A 13983-nucleotide genomic window follows, 5' to 3' on the forward strand; every position below is an offset into this window, starting at 1 on the left:
ATTAAAAGTTACTGTAGAGACAATTAGCTATATATTTCCAGTGATTGTTGAAAGAGTTTTGGGATAAGAGACAGGCACAAAGTATGAGGCGGAGTCAGGTAATTACTACTTCTCATGAAATCCATGACTTTGGATAAGGCTTCTCTTATGCCAAAACAAGGTTTGTCTTAACCCTGTCAGCAGAGTCTGACCTACTTGTCAGTGTTTTTTATTGTTTCTCCCTTTGGAAAAACTGCTGTTGCTTGCTTGGACCTGTTTTACTGGTGATAAACGAGATTGCTTTCAAAAATTGTTTTATATGTTGTCTTCACAAATCTCATTGCATCCAGGCAAGCTGATGAAGAATTCCAGATCCTGGCAAACTCCTGGCGATACTCCAGTGCATTCACCAACAGGATATTTTTTGCCATGGTGGATTTTGATGAAGGCTCTGATGTATTTCAAATGGTAAGATCTTTGGTTTATTCTGCTATGTAAAAATAGGTAAAATATACTGAAAGTGGAATACATTTTTTTCGGTGGCTATAAGACATTAAATGGGATTGCTCTTATGTAAGATCTGGAGTAGCAAACTAAAAGCTAAACTTGAGCTAACCATAAAATGTAGTTACCAATGCTAACCTACTAGAATATGGAAATTGGGTAGTATTTAGATAACATATATTTTTATTATAGTAAAATATATAAAACAAACTTTATCACTTTAACCATTTTAAGTATATAATGTATTAAGGAGTTTTTTAAATCACAGCATGAGTCCCACCATTATGTAATATTGAAGTCTTTAGTATAGCTATCTATACTATATATATCTTTATCCCCTTACCTCTTTTTTAAAATTTTATTTTATTTCAATAGTTTTGGGGCAACAGGTGGTTTTTGGTTACATGGATAAGTTCTTTAGTGGTGATTTCTGAGATTTTGGCACACCCATCCCCCTAGCAGTGTACACTGTACCCAAATATGTAGTCTTTAATCCTTCATCCCTCTCTGACCCTTTCCCCACAAAGTTCCCAACGTCCATTATATCAATCTTATGCCTTTGCATCCTCATAGTTTAGTTCCTACTCATAAGTGAGAACATAACGATACTTGGTTTTCCATTCCTAAGTTACTTCACTTAGAATAATGACTTCCCGCTCCATCCAAGTTGCTACAAAATACATTATTTCATTCCTTCTTATGACTGAGTAGTATTCCATGATTTATGTATACCACATTTTCTTGATCCACTCATTGGTTGATGGACACTTAGGTTGGTTCCGTATCTTTGCAATTGTGAATTGTGCTGCTATAAATATGCGTGTGTATGTGTCTTTTTCATATAATGACTTTTTTTCCTTTGGGTAGATACCCAGTAGTGGGATTGCTGGGTGAAATAGTAGTTCTACTTTGAGTTATTTAAGGAATTTCCATACTGTTTTCCATAGTGGTTGTACTAGTTTACATTCCCACCAACAGTGTTAAAAGTATTCCCTTTTCACTACATCCACGCCAACATCTATGGTTTTTTGACTTTAATTATGGCCATTCTTGCAGGTGTAAAGTAGTATTTCACTGTGGTCTTGATTTGCATTTCCCTGATAAGATGTTGGCCATTTGTATATCTTCTTTTGAGAAATGTCTATTTTTGTCCTTTACCCACTTTTTGATGGGATTGTATGTTTTCCTCTTGCTGATTTGTTTGAGTTCTTTGTAGATTCTGGATATTAGTCCTTTGTCAGATGCACAGTTTGCAAATATTTTCTCCCACTCTGTGGGTTGTTGGTTTACTCTGCAGGTTATTTCTTTTACTGTGCAGAAGCTTTTTAGTTTAATTAGGTCCCATTTATTCATTTTGTTTTGCTGCATTTGCTTTTGGGGTCTTAGCCATGAATTCTTTGCCTAAGCGAATGTCTAGAAGAGTTTTTCAACTGGGCGTGGTGGGTCACGCCTGTAATCCCAGCACTTTGGGAGGCTGAGGTGGTCGGATCACTCGAGGTCAGGAGTTCAATACCAGCCTGGCCAACATGGTGAAACCCCGTCTCTACTAAAATACAAAAATTAGCCGGGTGTGGTGGCGGGTGCCGGTAATCCTAGCTACTCGGGATGCTGAGGCATGAGAATCGCTTGAACCCAGGAGGCTCAAGTGAGCCGAGATAGCCAGCCTGGGCGATAGAGTGAGACTCAGTCTCAAAAAAAAGAGTTTTTACAATGTTATCTTCTAGAATTTTTGTGGTTTCAGGTCTTAGATTTAAGTTTCTGGTCCATCATGAGTTGATTTTTTTTGTCCCCTTACCTCTAGTCTTAGTAGAAAAGTAGATCTTTTCTTATTTGAAACTGAACCTGTTTCCTGGGCCCTGGATCACATACCCACCTGCTCTGTCAATCATGACCCCTCACAACTATTTTTTGTTTTTGAGACAGAGTCTTGCTCTGTTGCCCAGGCTGGAGTGCAATGGCACAATCTTGGCTCACTGGCAGCCTCTGCCTTTTTGGGTTCAAGCAATTTTCCTGCCTCAGCTTCCCAAGTAGCTGGGATTACAGGTGCTTGCCACCACGCCTGGCTAGTTTTTTTATTTTTCTTTTTAGTTTTAGTTTTTTTGAGATGGAGTCTCACTCTGTTGCCCATACTAGATCTCGGCTCACTGCAACTTCTGCCTCCTGGATTCAGGTGATTCTTCTGCCTCAGCCTCCTGAATAGCTGGAATTACAGGTGCCCGCCACCACGCCTTGCTAATTTTTTTTTTTTTTTTCTGAGACGGAGTCTCGCTCTGTCACCCAGGGTGGAGTGCAGTGGCACGATCTCGGCTCACTGAAAGCTCTGCCTCCTGGCTTCACGCCATTGTTGTTAATTATAGTCACCCTACTCTGCTATCGAACATTAGATCTTCCTCCTTCTAACTGTATGATTGTACCCATTAACCAACCTCTCTTCATTGCCCACTCCCGCACCCCTCTCCCCCCACACCCCCCCACCACAACACGCACACATACACTCTTCCCAGCCTCTGGTGTCTGCCATTCTACTCTGTACCTGCATGAGTTCAACTTTTTAGCTCCCACATATGAGAACATGCCATATTTGTCTTTCTGTGCCTGGCTTATTTCACAAAATAACCTCCAGTTCCATATTACTGCAAATAACATGATTTCATTCTTTTTTATGGTGGAGTATTCCACATAATTCCATTGTATATATACACCACATTTTCTTTTTCTTTGAGACGGAGTCTTGCTCTGTCGCCCAGGCTAGAGTGCAGTGGCACGATCTTGGCTCACTGCAACCTCCCAGGTTCAAGCGATTCTCCTGCCTCAGTGTGTTGAGTAGCTGGGATTACAGGTGTGCACCACCCCGCCTGGCTAATTGTTTTGTATTTTTAGTAGAGATGGGATTTCATCATGTTGGCCAGGCTGGTCTCCAACTCCTAAACTCAACTGATCCACCTGCTGCGGCCTCCCAAAGTACTAGGATTACAGGCGTGAGCCACTGCGCCTGGCCCAATACCACGTTTTCTTGATCTGTTCGTCTGTTGATGGATGCTTAGGTTGATTCCTTATCTTTGCTATTGTGCTGCAGTAAACATGGGGGTGCAAGTATCCCTTTGATATACTGATTTCCTTTCCTTTGGATACATATCCAGTAGTGGCATTGCTGGATCAAATGCTAGTTCTATTTTTAGTTTCTTGGGAAATCTTCATACTGTTTTTCATAATGGCTATACTAATTTAATTTCCCACCAACAGTGTATGAGTTCCCTTTTTTTGTTGAGATGGAGTCTCGCTCTGTTGCCCAAGCTGGAGTGCAGTTCTCAGCTCACTGCAACCTCCGCCTCCTGGGTTCAAGCGATTCTCCTGCCTCAGCCTCCCAAGCAGCTGGGATTACAGGCACACACCACCACATCCAGGTAATTTTTGTATTTTTAGTGGAGACGGGGTTTCACCATGTTGACCAGGCTGATCTCGAACTCCTGACCTCAGGTAATCCACCCGCCTCGGCCTCCCAAAGTGTTGGGATTACAGGAATGAGCCACCATGCCTGGCCATGAGTTCCCTTTTCTCCATATCCTTGCATCTGTTTTTGTTTTGTTTGTTTAAGGTAAAGAAAGGCAGATTTATTAGAGAAAGTAGGAAAACACATTGCAAGGAGGCAACAGACAGGCGAGCAGAAAAGGAGCTTTTCTAATAATAATAATAATAATGATAGTGGCCATCCTAACTGGGAGAAGATGATATCTCACTGTGGTTTTGATTTGCGTTTCCCTGATGATTAGTGATGTTGAGCATTTTTTCATATACCTGTTGGCCATGTGTGTCTTCTTTTGAGAAATGGCTATTCATGTCCTTTGCCCACTTTTTAATGGGATTATTTGCTTTTTTACTGTTGAGTGATTTGAATTTTTTTTTGTTTCTATTTTAGTTTTGTTTTCTTTTTAGAGTTGTTTGAATTTTTTGTATATTCTGGACATTAGTTCCTTGTTGAATAGTTTGTAAATATTTTCTCCCATTCAACAGATTGTCTCTTCACTTTGTTGATTGTTTCCTTTGCTTTGCAGAAGCTTTTAGCTTAATATAGACCCATTTGTCTATTTTGTTTTGTTACCTACAGTTTTGTACCTTGAATAGTTTTTCATATTGATTTCCATTACTCTATTTTAGAGCTAGATTTTAGAGCCAAAGGTATAAGGATGGTAGTGTGTCCATCTGTGGAAGAGATTCAAATCTTTCTCTAAGTAACAGTGTCATATACCACAGTATGCAAAAGCTAAGCATGTGTGAAAACAGATACCTACTAAAAATAGTGTATCTTATTTTGGCTCATTAACCTCCAAGGAATTTCAAAGTCTACAAGGGGTTTTGGTGGGGTTTTTTTGTAATTTTTAGTAGTGGCAAAATATATATAATTAATTTATTATGTTTACCATTTTTTTAATGTACAGGTCAGTAGTGTTAGGTACATTCACATTGTTGTACAGCCAATCTCCAGAATTCTTTCATCTTCCAAAACTGAAACTTTATAGCTATTAAACAACTTCATTTCCCCACTCCCCCAGTCCCTGACAACCACCATTCTACTTTCTGTCTCTGAATTTGACTGCACTAGGTACCTAATATAAGTGGAATTATATAGTATTTGTCTACTTGTGACTAGCTTATTTCACTTAGCATTATATCCTCAATGTTCATCCATGTTATAGCATGTGTCAGAACTTCCTTCCTTTTCAAAGCTGAATAATATTGCATTGTATGTGTACACCTTATTTTGTCTACCCATACATCTGTCAGTGAATACTTAGGTTGCTTCCAGTTTTTGGCTATTGTGAATAATGCTGCTATGAACATGAGTGTTCAAATAATCTCTTCAAGACCCTGCTTTCAGTTCTTTTGGTTATATACTTAGAAGTAGAATTGCTAGATCATATGGTAATTCTATTTTTAATCTTTTGGGGAACCTCCATGCTGTTTTCCATAGCAGGTACACCATTTTACTTTCCCACCAATGGTGCACAAGAGTTCCAGTTTCTCCACATGCTCGCAACCACTTGTTCTTTTCTGGGGTTTTTTGTTCATTTGTTTTGGATAATAGCCATCTTACTGAGTGTGAGGTGGTATCTCATTGTGGTTTTGGTTTTTATTTCCATAATGATTAGTAATATTGAACATCTTTTCATGTGTTTGTTGGCCATTTGTATATCTTCTTTGGAGAGACGTCAAGTTCTTTGCCCATTGTGTGTGTGTGTGCCTTTTCTTTTTTTTTTTTTTTGAGACAGAGTTTCGCTTTTGTTGCCCAGGCTGGAGTGCAATGGCGCGATCTCGGCTCACCATAACCTCCACCTTCCAGGTTCAAGCGATTCTCCTGCCTCGGCCTCCCGAGTTGCTGGGATTACAGGCATGTGTCACCATGCCCGGCTACTTTTTTCATATTTTTAGTAGAGACGGGGTTTCTCCATGTTGGTCAGGCTGGTCGCAGACTCCCGACCTCAGGTGATCCACCTGCCTCGGCCTCCCAAAGTGCCGGGATTACAGGCATGAGCCACTGTGCCCACCCGTGTTGCCCATTTTTTAAATCAAGTTGTTTTTTGTTGTTGAGTTGTAGGAGGTCTTTATATATTCTGAATTTTGTTGTTGTTTTTATTTTGTTTTTGTTTGTTTGTTTTTTGAGACAGAGTCTCACTCTGTCACCCAGGCTGGAGCTCAGTGGCGCAATCTTGGCTCCCTGCAACCTCTGCCTCCCGGGTTCAAGCAATTCTCGTGTCTCAGCCACCCAAGTAGTTGGAATTACAGGCATGTGCCACCACACCTGGCTATTTTTTGTATTTTTAGTAGATACACGGTTTCTACTAGAGACATGTTGACCAGACTGGTCTCAAACTCCTGGCCTCAAGTGATAGACCTGCCTTGGCCTCCCAAAGTGCTGGGATTACAGGCATGAGCCACCATGCCCAGACTATTCTGAATACTAACTCCTTATTAGATAAATGATTTACAGATAATTCCTCCCATTCCACAGGTTTTCTTTTTACTCTGTTGATTGTGTCGTTGGGCTACAAGATATTTTCAGGTCGGGCATGGTGACTCATGCCTGTAATCCCAGCACTTTGGGAGGCTGAGGCAGGCAGATCACTTAAGGTCATGAGTTCGAGACCACCTTGGCCAACATGGCGAAACCTTGTCTCTACTAAAAATACAAAAAAAAAAAAAAAAAGTAGCTGGGCATCATGGTGCATGCCTGTAATCCCAGCTACTTGGGAGGGTAAGGCAGGAAGATCGCTTGAATCCAGGAAGCAGAGGTTGTGGTGAGCCAAGACTGCACCAGTGCACTCCAGCCTGGACAACAAAGTGAGACTCCTTCTCAAACAAAAGAAAAAAAAGATGTTTTCGGATTAACTAAATTGTTGTAAAGAAATTTTATTAGTAAGCAGGGAAGCACAAATTAATAGTATGATAATGATAAAGTACAGCCTTCATCCATCAGGTCAACTTTTGGCAAGTATATAGGGAAATGGATACATTACTGCATTGTTAGGTAGAAGTATATTTTAGCACAGCCACTTTGGAGGGCAATTTGGCTATATCCATTTTTTTTTTTTTAAAGCCAGAATCTTACTCTGTCGCCCAGGCTGGAATGCAGTGGCACGGTTGCGGCTCACTGCAACCTCTGCCTCCCAGGTTCAAGTGATTCTTTTGCCTCAGCCTCCTGAGTAACTAGGGTTACAGGCACCCACCACCATGCCCACCAAATTTTTGTATTTTTAGTAGAGATGGGGTTTTACCATGTTGGCCAGACTGGTCTCAAACTCCTGACCTCAAGTGATCCACCTGCCTCGGCCTCCCAAAGTGCTGGGATTGCAGGTGTGAGCCACCTTGCCTGGCCACTATATCCATTTTAATTAAAAAATATTTCTATCCTATGACCTAACAATCTCATTGCTAGGAATCACTTTCACATGGGTACAGGGAGATACGTGCAAGGATGTTCACTGCAACATTATTTTTAGTTAGTAAAAAGGAAAACAACTAGGAAAATACCATTAATATGATACCATTTATGTTAAAACAGAAAGCAATATTATATGTTTTCTGGTGGTATAAACACATATATTAATAAATTCAAAAAGATCTGGAAATGGTAACTGTGGCTGCCAGAATGCACTAGAATTGGTCCTTATAACCATATAATGTTTTTAAAAATAGTTTTTACAAGANAAGGATGTTCACTGCAACATTATTTTAGTTAGTAAAAGGAAAACAACTAGGAAAATACCATTAATATGATACCATTTATGTTAAAACAGAAAGCAATATTATATGTTTTCTGGTGGTATAAACACATATATTAATAAATTCAAAAGATCTGGAAATGGTAACTGTGGCTGCCAGAATGCACTAGAATTGGTCCTTATAACCATATAATGTTTTAAAATAGTTTTACAAGATAAATGTGTTTCTATGTTACTTAGTTTTTATTTTTTATTTGTTTATTTATTTATTTAGAGACAGAGTCTAACTCTGTCGCCCAGGCTGGAGTGCAGTGACACAATCTCGGCTCACTGCAACTTCCTTCTGCCTCCCGGATTCAAACAATTCTCCTGCCTCAGCCTCCCAAGTAGCTGGGATTACAGGTGCCCACCACCATGCCCAGCTAATTTTTGTATTTTTAGTACAGACGGGGTTTCACTGTCTTGGTCAGGCTGGTCTCAAACTCCTGACCTCATGATCCACCCACCTCAGCCTCCCAGAGTGCTGGGATTATAAGCGTGAGCCACCATGCCCGGCCAGTTTTTATTTTTTATACACATTTTCAAAAATGTAAAGGTGGTGTAACTAAACAAATATTGAAGAAAGAGTTTGACCTAAAATTTGGGCAGCATTTGATAGACTGAACATTGTGTAAGATTTGGTTCTTAGCTTTGCAATCACAGAAATCGAATTTTAACAGGATAACCAGAATTTATTTACCTCTAGGGATTTTGTGCCTACTGACCGAGGCATATCAATCTATGGACATTGGTAACCAAAGGAGTTATCTATTAATTCATTAATTTACCATATTATACAGGCAAAGAGACCAAAATAATGATAAGCAGTAGTCAGTACATGCTCTCGCCTTATGGGAAAGTCTGAAAACTTACTGTTAGAAGGATTTTAACTAAAGAAATCAAAGCATGGGAGTTGGATTATTTTATTGGCTGAGATTTTAAAATTATAATTGTAAGGCCAGGCACGGTGGCTTATGCTTATAAACCCAGCACTTTGGGAGGCTGAGGCCGGTGGTTCATTTGCAGTCAGGAGTTCAACACCAGCCTGGCCAACATGGTGAACCCATCTCTACTAAAAATACAAAAATTAGCTGGGTGTGGTGGCGCACACCTGTAATCCCAGCTCCTTGGGAGGCTGAGGCAGGAGAATTGCTTGAACCTGGGAGGCACAGGTTGCAGTGAACCAAGATCGTGCCACTGCACTTCAGCTTGGGGAACAGAGTGAGACTCCATCTCATAAATAAATAAATAAATAAATAAATAAATAAATATTGGTTTGTGCAAGCCAATCTCTATAAGATTGTCACCAACCTGGGTGACAGAGTGAGACTCCATCTCAAAAAAATAAAAAAACGATATAATGCAGATTGAGAGGGTTATGGTTTCTTTACCTTAGTATTTACAGTGTTGTCTTCTCAAATATATCATGATGTCATGATGGAGAATAGAGAAATGTGATGCTCATCAGTAAACATTTATGAACCTTTTTGGAATTGACTATTTCTGCGTGTAGCCTCCATTTTGTATTGTTTTTCACTGCCGTTTTGAGCATTATTTTATTATCTTGGTTCCTCCAGATTGAGAATGCACTCTGTTTGGAGCTTACTCAGCTACATAAGATTATTTTAGTGCTCAAAATGTATTCATTTTGCATAATCTCTGAATAGATTAAAATATTTGTGGTATGGCAAAGTTTCCATTCTAGTGGAGTAAAATATAGGTTTCTTAGCTGGGAATGTATATTTGGTGAGTAGAGTGTAATGCTTAAGGTCACAGGCAGCTTTGTTTTTAAAGCCTGCTCCACCACTTACCGCTTTCCTTGGGTGAACCAACTCACTTAACCTCCCTAAACCCAGGCCTCCTCGTCTTTGTAAAATGCCTAAATTTCAAGATGTTAACTGCAATTAAGATTATTTTCCTGATAATGTATATTTTCATGGGCTCCTTTTTATTCAGCTAAACATGAATTCAGCTCCAACTTTCATCAACTTTCCTGCAAAAGGGAAACCCAAACGGGGTGATACATATGAGTTACAGGTGCGGGGTTTTTCAGCTGAGCAGATTGCCCGGTGGATCGCCGACAGAACTGATGTCAATGTAAGTTTCCCAACTTTGTAGACTGTTTCTTGGCCATTATCCCCTTTGAATCTTACTGGGAGACCCTAATTAGTCTTGTCCCCATATCACTGAGGTGGTACTAGTTTGTCAGTCCCTTCATAAATAGCATTAAACAGAATCATCTTGATGAATGAGTGAAATTGCAAAACAATCTCTGTTACCTTATTCAACATGGAAACCACTCTTTCGACCTTCTTAAGTCCGTGGGTTATCTAGTTGCACCTGGCGAATTCTTCTTAATCTAAAAGATGTTCTGTTGTGGTTAAATAGAATATTGTACCTATTCTATCCTATTTTAGGTTACATTATAGACTATTTGATTGGGATAAAATNATCTAGTTGCACCTGGCGAATTCTTCTTAATCTAAAAGATGTTCTGTTGTGGTTAAATAGAATATTGTACCTATTCTATCCTATTTTAGGTTACATTATAGACTATTTTGATTGGGATAAAATAAAAAGAATCATTTTTCTGAAAGTAACCACACTAATTTTGATTGCTTTCACTTCAGATTTTATTTTGACCGATATAATTAGTAAAAAATTTTATACTTTAACATGTTTCTCTCTCCTTTCCATTAGATTAGAGTGATTAGACCCCCAAATTATGCTGGTCCCCTTATGTTGGGATTGCTTTTGGCTGTTATTGGTGGACTTGTGTATCTTCGAAGAAGCAATATGGAATTTCTCTTTAATAAAACTGGATGGGCTTTTGCAGCTTTGGTGAGTGAATTTTAGAAGACAAAATATTATTTGAATAAAACTAATAATGTATTTTTAGGTAAACTTTTATTTATATGAGAAGTAGCATTTTATTTCTTACATGAGGAAAATAGTTTTATGTATTTTTATTTTCTGTCTTAAAATCATTTTGTTTCATTCATTATCTCATTAGCATGGCCAGAACTTCAAGGAACTGATTGTACCTGCCTTTTATTCAATCTAAATGACAGACTGTCATCTCTGTGAAAATCTCTAGTTGTTCTGGAAATATTATTTTTTTTTTTGAGACGGAGTCTTGGTCTGTCGCCCAGGCTGGAGTGCAGTGGTGCCATCTCGGCTCACTGCAACCTCTGCTTCCTGGGCTCAAGTGATTCTCCTGCCTCAGCCTCTCTTGAGTAGCTGGAATTACAGGCACGTGCCACCACGCCCAGCTAATTTTTTTGTATTTTTAGTAGAGACAGGGTTTCATCCTGTTGGCCAGGCTGGTCTTGAACTCCTGGCCTCAGGTGCTCCACCCACCTTGGCCTCCCAAAGTGCTGGGGTTACAGGCGTGAGCCACCATGTCCAGCCTGAAACTATTATTCTAAAACGCCTTTTCACTGTTCAATTTTCAAACTTATGTCTGCATAGTTATAATTTTTAAATAGTGTTTTCCTGGTCTGGCACAGTGGCTCACGCCTATAATCCCAGCACTTTGGGAGGCCAAGGCGGGCGGATCACAAGGTCAAGAGACCGAGATCAACCTGGCCAACATGGTGAAACCCTCTGCACTAAAAATACAAAAATTAGCTGGGCGTGGTGGCGTGCACCTGCTACTCAGGAAGCTAAGGCAGGAGAATCGCTTAAACCTGGGAGGCGGAGGTTGCAGTGAGCCGAGATGGCGCCACTACACTCCAGCCTGCCGACAGAGTGAGACTCCATCTCAAAAAAATATATATGTATAGTGTTTTCCTTTGAGGTATTACTGAATTGTGATCCTTGGGATGAAATATAAGCCTTAATCAATAAATCATTTATCTGCAAAAAATTCTATGTCTTACCTAAACAGATGCACATTTTTATATTCCTATTATCTAATCAAGACAAGGACAGTTCGACTATGAATATTTTATTATTTTTTGTTTCCTAGTGTTTTGTGCTTGCTATGACATCTGGTCAAATGTGGAACCATATAAGAGGACCACCATATGCCCATAAGAATCCCCACACAGGACATGTGGTAAGGGAAGTCTGGGATTTCTTTCCTTTTGTAGACCAAAGTTAATGAGAACAGTGCCAGCATATGAAGGAGCTGGATTTAGTCTTCAATTTTCAGTCTCTCTGTGTTAACAAGCTTCCATCACTGATAAGACCATGCAGTGCTTTTCTTTTTTGAGATGGATTTTCGCTCTTGTTGCCCAGGCTGGAGTGCAATGGCATAATCTCAGCTCACTGCACCCTCCACCTCCCTGGTTCGAGTAATTCTCCTGCCTCAGCCTCCTGAGTAGCTGGGATTACAGGCATGCGCCACCACGCCCAGCTAGTTTTGTATTTTTAGTAGAGACAGGGTTTCTCCATGTTGGTCTGGCTGGTCTCAAACTCCCAACCTCAGGTGATCCACCTGCCTCAGCCTCCCAAAGTGCTGGGAATATAGGCCTGCAGGCATGAGCCACTGCACCCGGCCACAGTGCTTTTAAAAGTGGGACGTTCCTTTCCCATTTGGTGAATCCTTCTAACCAAGCTGGCTAAGAATGAAAGACAGCCTTCAACTAAATAGAAAATTTGATCAAGTACCTGAGCATCCTCTGTTTCTAAGCACTGTGCTAAGTGTTATTAAATATAGTGATAAACGGGAAAAACGTGATCCCTGTCTTCATGGAGCCTACATTATTGTACCTCATGGTCTTGTACACTTAAATACTAGTTTTCTCACCCAGGTGCAGTGTTTTGCATTTGTAGTCGCAGCTACTTGGGAGGCTGAGGCAGGAGGATGACTTGAATCCAGGAGTTCTAGCCCAGCCTGGACAACATAGCAAGATCCATCTCTTTAAAAAAAAAAAAAACAGGGCCAGATGTGGTGACTAATACCTGTAATCCTGGCACTTTGGGAGACTGAGGCAGGAGGACCACTTGAGGCCAGGAGTTCAAGACCAACTTGGGCAGCATAGTGAGACACCATCTCTATGAAAAACAAAATAGAAAAGAGAAAAAAAGAAACAACTAGTTTTCTGACATATTCTATTGTTGAAAATGTAAGTACGATGTCCAAGCATTTGGGAGGCTGAGGTGGGAGGATTGCTTGAGCCCAGGAGTTTGAGACCAGCCTGGCCAACATAGCAAGATCTCATTTCTAATAAAAATTTAAAAATTAGCTGAGCAGGCATGGTGGTACATACTTGTAGTCCCATCTACTTGGGATGCTGAGGCAAGAGGATCACCGGAGCCAGGACTTTGGGGTTTTTGGGGTTGCAGTGAGCTATGATCATGATACTGCACTCCAGCCTGGGCAGCAGAGCAAGACCTTGTCTCAAAAATAAACATAGTATTAGTACAATGAAAAGACAAATAGAGAAGAGATAATACAAAAATAGCTTTATAGTAACCAAACTTACTGATGAATGCCAGAGATCCAGAGTATGTCACGTGGTTTATCAGGTGAATTAATAATTTCATAGTTTAAAATATCCCATTTTAGGGTTAGCATACCAACATTTAACGTATACCTAAAGATTCCATTTTGTCTGTTTTCCCTCCTAGAATTATATCCATGGAAGCAGTCAAGCCCAGTTTGTAGCTGAAACACACATTGTTCTTCTGTTTAGTATCCTTTTACAATAAGTCTTTCTTACTGTATTTTGTCTGTTTTCTCACGGTCTAGTATTCTCTCTACAGCATTCGGCTGGGGCTGTTCTCTTAATGCAGGTCACGATATCCTTTGAAAATCATTACCGTGTCATCCTCTCCAGCCCAAAAACTAAAGACTACTAGGAGCAAATCTGTAGTCTGATAGGGCCAGGTTTATTGACTTATTAATACAAGGACGACTGTACATTAGAAGAACCATGGAACATCTTAACAAAGAAAAGATAGAGTTGTAATAGGATTTGGGAGAATAGTGGAGTTTATGTGAAATTTAAACAAAGCATTGTTTTGATAGGCTAAAAGCAGTGTAAGACTGTGTAAAGGGGTCAACATCAGGTCTGAACTGTGAAGCAGACCCAGGGTTCTGTTTTCTTGGAAACTACAAAGTTAACATAAATGTGGAATTTTGTCTTCAAAACTTCTTCTTTGAAGCTCTATACCTTGGTTGTAAATTGAGGCTACTTAGAAATTATACTTGTAAATTGAGTGACTTAGATCTTCCAAGCAAGAGTATTTCATTTTTACTCACATAATTGCAAGAAGTCTATTTAAAGACCAATAT

At 39.8% G+C, this 13983-nt stretch overlaps 1 protein-coding gene across 1 annotated transcript in view; it reads left to right on the top strand.

Annotated features, from left to right (window-relative positions):
- MAGT1 (magnesium transporter 1) overlaps nucleotides 1-13424 on the top strand; it is a 16899-nt gene extending 3475 nt beyond the window's left edge. Inside the window, exons 2-6 of the mRNA XM_017859207.1 lie at nucleotides 330-447; nucleotides 9696-9836; nucleotides 10440-10580; nucleotides 11710-11799; nucleotides 13317-13424. Coding sequence (XP_017714696.1) covers nucleotides 330-447; nucleotides 9696-9836; nucleotides 10440-10580; nucleotides 11710-11799; nucleotides 13317-13397 — 571 coding nt within the window. The 3' untranslated portion in view covers nucleotides 13398-13424. The remainder of the gene's footprint in view (nucleotides 1-329; nucleotides 448-9695; nucleotides 9837-10439; nucleotides 10581-11709; nucleotides 11800-13316) is intronic.
- Nucleotides 13425-13983: the final 559 nt, after the last annotated feature.

The sequence above is a fragment of the Rhinopithecus bieti genome, unplaced genomic scaffold (genome assembly GCF_001698545.2).
Source record: "Rhinopithecus bieti isolate Rb0 unplaced genomic scaffold, ASM169854v2 scaffold_50562, whole genome shotgun sequence".
Lineage (NCBI taxonomy): Eukaryota > Metazoa > Chordata > Mammalia > Primates > Cercopithecidae > Rhinopithecus > Rhinopithecus bieti.